The sequence below is a fragment of the Marmota monax genome, unplaced genomic scaffold (genome assembly GCF_021218885.2).
Source record: "Marmota monax isolate L192 unplaced genomic scaffold, Marmota_monax_Labrador192_F-V1.1 WCK01_AAM20220418_F8-fsc00572, whole genome shotgun sequence".
Taxonomy (NCBI): Eukaryota; Metazoa; Chordata; class Mammalia; order Rodentia; family Sciuridae; genus Marmota; species Marmota monax.
The window spans coordinates 51,660-64,788 of NW_026694402.1; the positions used below are offsets into that span (position 1 = coordinate 51,660).

Consider the following 13,129-nt stretch of genomic DNA (forward strand, 5'->3'; position numbering starts at 1 on the left):
CTTGAGCTCTCAGTTCCTTATTTATAATGTATATTTGATAATCCTTGATAATAAGATATATTTTACTAGATATTGATGATTAAATGTTATAAAGTTCTAGAATAATTGAACACATTTCCCAGGAAATAGAAAGGGTTCCAAAAATAATTATATAATTTTATGTTATATTGGTGAGCCTAATGAAAATGAAACAGGGCAGTTCTTAAATACTCAATGGAAAAGAGCTTCTAAATCCACAAAATAACACCTTAATAGAGATTTCTGTCCCAGTAAACAGACTTAAGTACAAAGGCCTATATGATTTGAAAGGCCTGACTAATACATTTGCCAAGCTGCAGCATTCTTTGGGATCTCCTTAACAAATTTCTGTACAATTCTTTTTTATCCAGCCTATCCCTCAGGTCAGAGTTAGCCATCACTCCTGCACATATAATTATTGTTGTTCATGTTGTTTGTTCTCATTAGTACCCATCAGCCTCCAGACTCATTTTAGTTTTACTCCTGCACAGTAAGAGTGTTTCTTATTTAATTTGTGACCCTGGCACCTAATGGAAGGCCAGTGAAAAGACTAAATAAAAAGAAAGTAGTGGCAATATTGAACTGCTGTCTGGAGGGTGAGAAACATGTACATGGATCATTATATTCAAAATAAAAAAGGAGCATGAAAAAGGGATGGAAGGCTGGAAAGGTGGGCTCTAGCACCCCCGCACCATTGCAATCACCAGATTTCCACTTGTTCAATGACACTTAACTGTAACTGTGTGAAATTGCTCATTCACTTTAAACTTGTTTCTTCCAGAAATTAGCTATTCTCCAAATATGAAGATCCATCTAAGAAGTAGATGGGGGGGGGGGCAATTATGTGGTAGGGTCCATTTTACCAAATAAAAGTGATCTCATAGAATATTGGAAGTTAACTTTATTTTTAGTATATAATAAATAAAAATCTCTAATTAAATCAAAATAAATTCAAATAAAATCTCATAATGCAAATTGCATGGGAACTAGGGGCATTTATCTGTGCCCCTTTTATGTCAGGCTCTACTAGGCATACTGTGAGAGTTAAATTGCAGATATGATAGTTTATGTGGCTATGAAAAAGAAAACAGGAAAAATTTATAGATACATATTGAGAATCGCATCTGTCCCCAAAGTATTTCCTAAGTAATTGTTTTCCTCTTAAGTTTCTGAAAGTACCCAACAATTCTATTAAAAGCATAAGTTGAGTAAATCAAGCCCATAATAAATCATATTATCTCAGTCCTCTGCACTGTGTAATGTAATAGGAGTAACCCAACTAGTATGGCATCATGCATAAGCAGACAAACAACAATGGCCTGGATATACTGCCACAAGTTGTGTCCATGTAAAGAAAGTTTTTTTATCTTCATGTACTTACAGTCATTAGATGATTTTTTCCTCATTTTACAGATCACTAAAAGAAAGTTGTAAAAATTCATTACTAAATATGACGGCACACCAAAATGACACTGACCCCAGTGGAATTTCAGACTTCCTTCTGAATTGTTTTGTCACATCTCCTGGTTGGCAACTCTGGCTGTCCCTGCCCCTCAGTCTCCTCTTCCTCCTGGCCATGGGGGCCAATGCTGTCCTTCTGATCACCATTCGGCTAGAGGCCTCCCTGCATGAGCCCATGTACTATCTGCTCAGCCTCCTCTCCCTGCTGGACATTGTGCTTTGCCTCACTGTCATCCCCAAGGTCCTGGCCATGTTCTGGTTTGACCTCAGGCTCATCAGCTTCTCTGCCTGCTTCCTTCAGATGTATATCATGAATAGCTTTCTAGCCATGGAATCCTGTACATTCATAGTAATGGCCTTTGATCGCTATATAGCCATCTGTCATCCACTGAGATACCCATCCATCATCACTGACCAATTTGTAATCAAGGCTGTCATTTTCATTGTGGCCAGGAATGTCTTCTTATGTATGCCCATCCCCATTCTCTCAGCACGACTCTATTACTGTGGGAGAAATGTCATTGAGAACTGCATCTGTGCCAATATGTCTGTCTCCAGGCTCTCTTGTGATGATGTCACCCTCAATCGCCTTTATCAGTTTGCTGCAGGCTGGACTCTACTGGGATCTGACCTTATCGTCATTTTCCTCTCTTACATCCTCATACTGCGAGCTGTGCTAAAACTCAAGGCTGAAGGTGCTGTGGCCAAAGCCCTCAGCACTTGTAGTTCCCACTTCATCCTCATCCTCTTCTTCAGCACCATTCTTCTGGTCTTTGTCCTCACACATGTGGCAAAGAGAAAGGTCTCTCCTGATGTGCCAGTCTTGCTCAATGTCCTTCACCATGTCATCCCTGCAGCCCTAAACCCCATTGTTTATGGGTTGAGAACCCAGGAGATCAAGCAAGGAATCCAGGGATTACTGAAGAAAGGGTGGTAACAAGGGCAACTGACTCTCTGCTTTCCTAATGTAGGATGACTTGATAATCAGTTGATGGAAAATTGGGCTGAGACCCATAACTTGGAGACAAGATTTTAAAATAAAGGTAAGTACTAGTTCTGAAATAAGTTCCTGACTCCTTACACTTTAAACCCAATAACTTCTTCCAAAACACACACGCAAAAAAAGAAAAAAAAAATTCCAACATCTTTGTGACCTTTCAATGATTCCCTAATATTTATGATACTATTTTTTCTAAAATATAAGAACTCAAGAAGATGAATACTATAGTAGAGAAATAACTCCCAGTTAATACTAAACTTACATCTTTAAACATTTAATTAAAAAAAAATAAAACTGTGGATACCAGTGGCCTTGATAATAACTTGCTATTATAAAGATTACTATTGTTATCCCATCTGCATAATGCAATTTTGAAGACCACAATAGTTTAAATGTCAGCATTGACAGTGGTTAGAGTGCATAATCTCTTTCATTTTCCTCTAACCAGACCAATACCTTTTTCTCCCCCTCCTCTTTTTCAAGCAAAGCCCTTTTTCTGTTGGCGCAAGCCTCAATGGAATAAAGCTCTTGTAAAAATTAAGGACCCATGGGGTAATGAGTTTTTCTGGGTTAGAAGGAATTACCATAGAGAGCCTTCTCCTTAATGTCTTTGCGCCACTGTCTGTGCTTGAAGTTCACGTGCAGGATTCACAGTGACTTCACTTGTGATCTGTGGACAGGACTCTACTGCAGCATTCTCATATGTTACAATATCAGAAATCACCCTAGAAATGACAGTTAAATATACTAGGGTCTATTACCAATGGAACACAGGTTTCATAAAGCAACTTCTTCCTTCCTGGAACTTGGTTAGAGAACTTGGTAAGTATAAAGACACATAGAACAATTGGCAATCATTGAGAAACTCATATGGTATTTAGACAAAAATATAAAACAAGCTGGGACCTATGATCATTAAAGAATATTTTATCCTGTGTAAAAAGACAGGAAAAAATGGGGTACAAATCCAGACACAGTGGTGCACACCTGTTATCCCAGATGTGTGGGAGGATGAGGGGGGAGGATGGCAAATTCAAGAGCAAAACAGTTCATCAAAATTAAGAGAAATAAAAAATAGGTACATACACATTCAGAGAATGACTCAAATAAGAGAAAACCTGAGATGTTAGATGGTGAGTTCCATGTTCTGCATTGTGGTGCTTGGAAAACCATAGGTGACTTCTGTGGCTAAGAGGAACCCAGGAGTATCACTCACCTCAGGATGCTCGTCTTTAACATGAATGCCGAAAACTATTTTTTTTAAATGGCAGAAGACTTTCTTACTAGCTTTCTGTATGTTAAACAGGCTCACAAGGAACTACATTTAAATCCAGGAAAATTTACATTTTAATTACTTTTATCAATGAATAATAAAAAATAATAACATTATAATAAGCATTAATTGTTTAAGTTAGGAGTTAAGGAAATAATTGCATCCTAATTTTTATGTCTTAAGTTAAATCTTGCCTTCAACAGTTTTTCACAATTCTATACATCAATATCTGAAGACATAAGATATGGAATACTTCATAACCTAACATTCAGTAAGGAACAGATATAGAAAATCTCATCCTTTGAACAATGGAACACATGGAGAATGTTAAAATGAAGGATTTGTCAGTAACTTTTTAATGTACATTTATTTTATTTATTTATTTTTATATGGTGCTGAGGATCAAACCCAGTGCCTCCTCACACATGCAAGGCAAGTTCTCTACTGCTGAGCCCCAGCCTCAGGCCTGATTTGTCAGCAACTTTAACATTGCCAGGAATTAGCCACTCTTCTATGTGCATCTGACAGATATCTAAGGAAAATTTCACTAGAGAGTGATCAAGGAAATATTGATCAAAATTGCAAAGTGTCCACAGCACATCAGTAGCCCTGCTAGCCAAATTTTGGGACCAGCTATTTCGTTGTCCAATACATATTCAATACCTGATAAGTGTCACACATTTTTTGTGCTGAGTATAGGGTCATGAACAAGACAAGATATATGTATATTCTGAAGGGAAATTTAGGACATTAAGTAAGGAAACAAATTTTAAAATTACTTCAGAACATAGTACATGCTATAAGAAAGAAAAAAAAGATGTTATAATCTATCTTTCTATCAGAAAAGCCAGAAGAAGGACACTTTGCGGTAATTTCATTCTTCTTCATAATTGAGTAAAGCTCCATATGCCAAATTTTCTTTATTCATTCATCTGGTGACTTGCATCTTGCCAGTAAATAGAAGGAACTGGAGAACATCACACTAAGAGAAATAAGCTAAACTCAGAAAGTCAAGGGTTGAATATTTTCTCTCATATGTGTAAGGCTGAGAACATAAGGAGGGGATGTGGGCAAGGAAGACACAAGAAAATGGAAGGGAAATTCAGTGGTGTAGATAAGGGAAGGGGTGGAAAATGGGAGGAACTGTGTAATTAAGTTGACCAAATTATTCTGTTTGCATGTGTGAATGTTTGCATGTGTGAATGTACCATGGTGAATTCCACCTTTATTTACACCTATAAGTATTAAATTATAAAAAAAACAATAAATTTGTGTTGGGGGGAGGCTATGGGAATAAGAAATGGAGATGGGGAGGGAGAAGGAAAAAGAGTGAAGAGATATTGTGCACGTAAATGGAACAAATTATAATCTATGAATGTGTGGTTATATCAAAATGAACCCCACAATTATGCACAGCTAATTTTTAAAAGGCCAATTTTCATGTGATTATTAAGAATGTGATCTTTGTCTAGTACAATATAATTATTTATATGGGTTTGTCTCTGTGTCTTCTACTCTGCACCACCCATCTACATTTCTGATTTGGTGCCAATACTATGGCACTTTTGTTACTATAGCTCTGTAGTATGATTTAATGTCTGGTATTCTGATGCTTCCTATTCACTTTTCTCTCTAAGGACTGCTTTGGCTATTCTGGGTCTTTTAATTTTCCAAATGAATTTCATGAGTGCTTTTTCTATTTCTGTGAAGAACATTATTGGAATTTTAATAGGAATTGCATTAAATCTGTATAGTTCTTTTGGTAGTGTGGCCATTTAGACAATATTAATTCTGCTTATCCAAGAGCATGGGATATCTTTTCTTCTTCTAAGGTCTTTGCTTAATTTCCCTTTCAGTTGATTGATCACTGATGTATAGGAAAGCATTTGATTTATGAATGTTAATTTTATACACTGCTACTTTTCTAAATTCTGGTGGAATTTTTTGGGTCTTCTAAATATAGAATCATGTCATTGGCAAATAGTGATAGTTTGATTTCTTCTTTTCACATTCATATCCCTTTAATTTTTTTTGTGTGTCTAATTGCTCTGACTAGTTTCAAGGATGAGGTTGAATAGAAGTGGTGAAAGAGGGCATTCTTGTCTTGTTCTAGCTTTTAGAGGCAATGCTTTCAATTTTTCTCCATTTAGAATGATGATGTCGTTGGGGTCTAGCATTAACAACTTTTACAATGTTGAGGTCTGTTGCTAGTATCCCTAGTTTTTCTAGTGTTTTTAACATGAATAGGTGCTATATTTTCTTAAATGCTTTTTCTGAATCTATTGAGATAATCATGATATTGTTGTCTATAAATCTATTGATGTGATGAATGCTTATAGCAGCTCAATTTACAATAGCTAAACTATAAAACCAACCTAGATGCACTTCATCATATGAATGGATAAAGAAAATTGTTGAATATACACAATGGAATATTACTCAGCCATAAAGAGAAATGAAATTATGGCATTTTCCAGTAAATGGATGGAACTAATACTATCATACTAAGTGAGTAAGCCAATTCCCAAAAACCAAAGGCCAAAAGTTCTCTCTAATATGCAGATGCTAACACACAATGGGGGGTGGGGAATAGAAGTACTTTGGATTAGAAAAAAGGAAATGAAAGAAAGAAAGGAGGATTGAGATTTGGAAAGTTAGTAGAATCAATCAGACATTACTTTCCCATGCTCATATATGTTTATATATGAATACACAATGAATGTAATTCTACATAATGTACAACCAGAAAAATGGGAAGTTGTACTCCATATATATATATATATATATATATATATATATATATATATATATATACTCAAAACACATTCTACTGTCATATACAAATAAAACAAAAAAATTTTAAAAGAATGTAATTTCTGTGAAAATTATTTTTGAACTAAAATTATGCATATTGGATGTTGATCATTTGCACAAAAAGAGTAAATCTGTGTCAGTCATTTAGGACAGTAAATACAAAGTCTAAGCCAAGAATAAGTGGAAGTCCAAGGAGTAGTGGGCATCCCAGCAGGATGATAGGATACAGTCATGGGAAGCGAAAGGCAGAAGACAGGTCAGTGGAACCTGAATAATTCTGACTACAGGTAGAAGGACCTCTTTCTCTAAACATAGTAGCCCTGATCATGAGAAGGTGACTTTCAAAGCCCAGACCTGGCAGATGACTGAAAGTCAATGCAGAATGTTAGAATGGGAACATGGGTCAGAAGCAGAGAGTCCTTCCTATGAACCAGAGCCCATATAAAGGAAGAGACTAGGCCTTAAAATCCGTATTCTTATTGTTATATTGGTAATAGAGAAGGAATACTATAATCCAGACACATTATGTCTTGGATAAGTTTAATTATTATGGTGCTTAACTCAAAAGCATACACCTCAATTATTCCATCCTTATTACTCCTTGACTGGATGCATCTAAAGGCATATCTCAAGCAAATGGTAGAAAATTGTTACAAATGGCTGATGGCTATAAATAAAGGGGACCTAAAACAATCACACATCCAAACATATTTTAAGAGGAATTCTTGGATGGAAAGCAGGGGGTGGGATGGGGTACACATTCAGGGAGTCTTCTTAATTTCTTTCTGTGGAATAAGTATGTAGTATTACATTGTTGTTGGTGTCTCTTTAGAGCTTGCTTTAAAAGTATATCTTCCATTTTAAATATAGAAAGTCCATTTATCTGCTACATTACACTAATTAATACTTTTAATATTATAGAATAACATCTTTTAATATGTTTGCTAAAACAACTATATGAAATGTCTTCAATAAGCAGTACTGTCTTTTGGAATGAGATTATAATTGAGAAATCCCTTGGTGGGAACAAATGTCTTGACAGAGGCAAAAATCACTTATTATATACCATTATATCTAATGCTAGATGTTACAGATGCAAAGAAGAATGAGTTCACAATCTATTGGTAGTAGCAAGAAGTTGTGAATTCAGGTTATTCAACAGTTGACAACGTTTCTTGAGTGAAGGGATGGAAATTAGTGATCCTAAAATCAAACTTCTAAGTGAGATTAAAATGCCATCCTGATGAAAATATCTACCTTGCTCTTGGATAGGCAGAATTGATATTTCAAAATGACCATACTACCAAAAGCACTATACAGATTTAATGCAACTTCAATCAAAATCCCAATGACATTCCTCGTAGAAATAGAAAAAGCAATCAAGAAATTCATCTGTAAAATAAGAGACCCAGAATAGCTAAAGCATCCTTAGCAAGAAGAGTGAAGCAGGTGGCATCACTATACCAGACTTTAAAATATACTACATTTTGGGAACAATTTTTACCACACACACATCAGATGGAGCACTAATCTCTAGGATATATAAAGAATTCAAAAAATTTTACACCAAAAAAAACCCCAAATAACCCAATCAATAAGTGGTTCAAGGAACTGAACAGACACTTCTCAATAGATGATAAACAATCAATCAAAAATTTATGAAAAAAATGCTCAACATCTCTAGCAATAGAGAAATGCAAATCAAAACTACTCTAAGATTTCATCTCATTCCAGTCAGAATGGCAGCTTTCAAGAACACAAACAACAATAAGTGTTGGTGAGGATGTAGGGATAAGGGCACACTCATACATTGCTGGTGGGACTACAAATTGGTGAAACCAACCTGGAAAGTAGTATGGGGATTCCTTGGAAAATGGGGAATGGAACCACATTTGACCCAGCTGTCCCACTCCCCAGTTTATACTCAAAGACTTAATAACAGTATACTTTAGGAACACAGCCACATCAATGTTTATAGCAGCACAATTCACAATAGTTAAATTGTGGATCCAACTCAGATGTCCTTCAGTAAATGAATTGATAAAGAAAATGTGGTATATGTACACAATGGAATATTACACAGCATTAAAAGAGAATAAAATCATGGCATTTGCTGGTAAATGGATAGAAAGAAAACAAATGCCAATGTCTTCTCTGATATAAGGATGCTGATTCATAATGGGTATGGGAGGAGGGAAACATGGGAGGAATAAATGAACTTCAGATAGGGGAGGGAGGGCAAGGGAGGGAGGATGGGGGTAGGAAAGATGGTGGAATGAGATGTACATCATTATCCCAAATACATGTATAAAAACACAAATGGTGTGAATCTACTTTGTGTTCAACCAGAAACATGAAAATTTGGTTCGACTTGTATAATATGAATTGAATTGCATTATGCTGTTGTATATAACAAATTAGAATAAATAAAATTTAAAACTTTTAAAAATACCATTCTTATGACTCAAACTTCTATTCTAAGCTTTTAGCTTACCCTGATAAATATCAGTTGCTTACTTTTACTTCTTCACTCAGATACTTTAGTCATTTCTAATATACAGTCATGAAAAGAATTGGTACAGAAATGAAGTTCATCAAAAGCTCATCTTCTGATATTATGGACCAAGATAGCTCTGAGTAAATGGTGATTTCAGTATTTCAATTGCTCTTGCTAAAAGCCAGGATGTTCTCCTTAAATCCTTGCCAGCTTTTACACTCTTCATATAGACTTTCTGTAAATATGGTGGACCCATAATATCAATATTCACTCATCACCTTAACCTAAGTCATTATCATTTTTAACCCAAATTATTGAAAGAAAGGCTATATTATTTTCCCCAATCCTGTTCATACCCACCATGTTCCATTGAAAGTGCTTCCTTATTTTTGCCTATAAATTAAATGAGACTTACTCAGAATGTAAATACTGCAAAGAACATAGAAAATATTAAAAGCTTTTTAATGACTAATTCAGAGATTTTGGTGGCACAAAGTAAAAAGAAGAATGTATTGGATACCTAAATGTTGGTTTAGCACAATTTTGTAAAGAGAGAATGAGCATGAATATTTTGAAAGTAGTTTAGAAAGTTTGGGATGAAGATGAAGATAGACACATGGATGCCATATGATATCCCTTGAGATATTCAGATGAAATAAAGACATGTCCAGATTTCTACAGTTCCTGATATTGGATTCATATCTCTCAAGACCAGGATTTGAATAATTTGATGATCCCCTGCTTAATTTCCTGGGTATGAACTCCATAAACAATGGGGTTGAAGGCTGGTGGGATGAGGTGATGCAGGACATTGAGAAGAATAGGTACCTTTGAGGGTATCTTCTTTCCTGCCTTGTTTGTGAAGATGAAGAATAGTAGCAGTGTATAGAAGAAAAGTATAAGAATGAGATGTGAACCACAAGTACTCAAAGCCTTGGTGGTTGCACCTCCCGACTGCAAGCTTATAAGAGCCCTCAAAATGAAGCAGTAAGACAGCAAGATGAGCACCAGGTCAGAACCTAGAAGGCACCAAACACTCACGAATTGATAGAGTTTATTGAGGTGAATATCCCCACAGGAGAGCTTGGCTACAGAAATGTTGGCACATATACAGTTCTCCACCACGTTGCTGGCACAGTAGTTGAGCCTAGCAGCCAGGACTGGAATAGGCAGTGTGGCTAGCAGATTGCGGAAGACAATGAAGATGGCTGCATTGATGACAAACTGCTGTGTGATGATGGAGGATTAGCACAGTGGGTGGCAGATGGCCACATAGCAATCATAGGCCATGACCAGAAAGGTGGAAGATTCCATGGGGAGGAAGGTATTCATGATGAAAATCTGCAGGAAGCAACCTGAAAAGCTGATGGTCTTCATGTTGAACCAGAAGATGAGCATGACCTTCCAGAATCATTGTTCTCAAAAACACTGTATATTCATTATCATCTTAGAGCACCTAACTCTTATGAAAATGCTCAGAAGTTTTGTTAAAACCAACCCACCCTCAAACCACAGCCCCACAACCCCCTGGGACAGTATACTTATGTCAAATCCATTCTAAGCCTATCTCAATCTCTAGAGTCTAACTTATACCCTTTCCTAAATCTAGAGACCAACATTTGGTTTTTTTAAAAAATGCTTATTTGTAGCCCTGTCCTCTCCTGATCTCTATGTTTCTTACCCAAACTCCAGTAGGCTTATCTGCCCATCAGAGGAATTTTCAAGAAGTCCCTCCATACACATAAGAAACCTTTTACAACAAAGTTTCCTATCACAGTACATGATACAAATGTACACCCAATTACATTTAGAAAGCAAATTCTAGAGCCCTGAAGTGTGGGAGTAGAATAATTCAGATGTTATGATAGGTAAGAAGAAAATTTAAATTTTAAATATCACTTAGATATTGAGAGATGATCTTTCCACTGGAAATAATGAAAACTTAAAAGACATGGGCATAAAGAATAAGAGGGCATATCTGTTTGGGATTTATAGAAGCAAAACATCATACTGTGTAAAGAAAGAAGGTTGAAATATGGAAAACAGTATGTAGATTCCTTAGAAAACTTGGAATGGAACCACCACTTGACCCAGCTATCCACTCCTTGGTTTATATCCAAACGACTTAAAAACAGCATACTACAGTGATGCAGCCACATCAATGTTTATAGCAGCTCAATTCACAATAGCTGAACTGTGGAACCAACCTAGATGCCCTTCAATAGGTGAATGGATAAAGAAACTGTGATATATATACACAATGGAATACTATTACTCAGCAACAAAAGAGAAAAAATCATGGCATTTACAGGTAAATGGATGGAGTTGTAGAATATCATGCTAAGTGAAGTAAGCCAATCCCAAAAAATCAAAGGCCAAATGTGATAAGAGGATGCTTATCCATAATGAGAGGAGAACATGGGAGGAATGGAATAACTTTGGATAGGGTAAAGAGGAGGAAGGGAAATGTATAGGGCTTGAGGGTAGGAATGATAGTGGAATGAGATGGACATCATTACCCTAGGTACACGTATAAAGACACAAATGGTGTAAATCTACTTTGTATACAACCAAGAAAATAAAATATTGTGCTCCATTTATATACTATGAATCAAAATGCATTCTGCTATCATGTATAACAAATTAGAACAATTAAAGAAGGAACTTACTTAGTTAGTTGGTTGACTGCCTGGAAGAAAGTTTAGGGAGAGTCTGACCTTGGGGATGACTGTGAGGCAGCGGGTGACATCCAGCACAGAGAAGATGGCCAGCAGGTAGTACATGGGCTCATGCAGTGATGCTTCCTGCCAGATGGTCATTAATAAAACAAAGTTGGCCCCTAGGGCCAAAACCAGGAGAGAAGCCAATATGATAGAGAGCCAGTGCTGTGTATCTTGCATGCCTGGAAAGCAGATCATCAGGAATTCAATCACCTGTGTCCCTGTGTTGTTGGAGGATAATACCATGACCCCATCAGGTAGGGCTAGAAATGGCTGAGAGAAAAGAGTCAGCAATTATTAATAAACTCCTAACTTTTCTGTCTGCCTCTATTCTAGGCTTTCAGTTTTATCAACAATTCTATGGAATAATAGTCTCCATTAAGTTTAAATTAGACTATGTTGTTTAAATTGTTTTCCCATAGTACTCAATACTTTATGGGTAAATAATAACTCCCCTCACATGACTATGTCCCAGACAGATTCCACAATTCATTGATGCACATATAGATTAGCCACACCTATAGGGCATGCTTTACATTTTGTAAACACTGTCGTTTTGTGTATAGCATATCCCTCTAGAATCCAATATTTTGCCCTCAAAAAAGTAACATCTGCTTGTCCTATTCTTATCTTCACCAAGATTGTACTTCCTTTGTTTTTCTTATTGTTCACCTTTAATGCTTTTCCTTTTCAACGTTCCACTTTGTATGATCCTCAAATACTCCAAGAATGTAGCTAGTAAAGCGATAAAAAACCTTGAATACACTCATGGGTGTTTCCTGTTTTCCAAAAAGCCCACAAATGGAATTTTGTCTTTTTATCATAACAGAGAAACATACTAGGCATTTAGTAACATAATAGTCATTCAATAAGGATATTTCAGACATATGAGACTGGTTATTGAAAGCACCATAATGCCTTAAAAATTATCCTCTATTATTTAGAACCTCTGTATCTTGCTTGCCTAGCACCATTGCTTAGCACTCAGAAAAAGTTTGAATGATGCAGGAAAGAAACAATTTAGCAGTGATAAAATAAAATCTAAACAAAGCTTGGAATGATGGCACATGCTTATAATCCCGGTGGCTGGGGTTGCTGAGACAGGAGGAGCAAGTTCAAAGCCAGCCTCAGCAAAATTGAGAAGCTAAGCAACTCAGTGAGACCCTGTCTCTAAATAAAATACAAAATAGGGCTGGGGATGTGGCTCAATGATGAAGTGTCCCTGAGTTTAATCCCTGGTATCCACCCTCCACTCCAAAAAAAAAAAAAAAAAAAAAAGACAGTTGGCTTGGGCTTGGAATGTGGCTCTGTGGTAGAGTCTTATCAGACTCCACTTTGATCTCTGG

The 13,129-nt window shown here is 36.3% G+C and overlaps 1 protein-coding gene and 1 pseudogene across 1 annotated transcript; one reads left to right on the top strand and one right to left on the bottom strand.

Moving 5' to 3' along the window:
• Nucleotides 1-1,468: 1,468 nt before the first annotated feature.
• On the top strand, nt 1,469-2,416 carry LOC124109513 (olfactory receptor 56A3-like). Its single transcript, XM_046468179.1, has one exon. It carries the CDS (start codon nt 1,469-1,471, stop codon nt 2,414-2,416), a length of 948 nt encoding a protein of 315 aa, XP_046324135.1.
• A 7,352-nt stretch (nt 2,417-9,768) lies between these two features.
• On the bottom strand, nt 9,769-12,029 carry LOC124109507 (olfactory receptor 56A4-like; annotated as a pseudogene).
• Between the last annotated feature and the right edge of the window lie 1,100 nt (nt 12,030-13,129).

What these genes read in the sequence shown, in the direction of transcription:
- LOC124109513 (XM_046468179.1), top strand. Translation starts at nt 1,469, where the DNA reads ATGACGGCACACCAAAATGACACTGACCCCAGTGGAATTTCAGACTTC.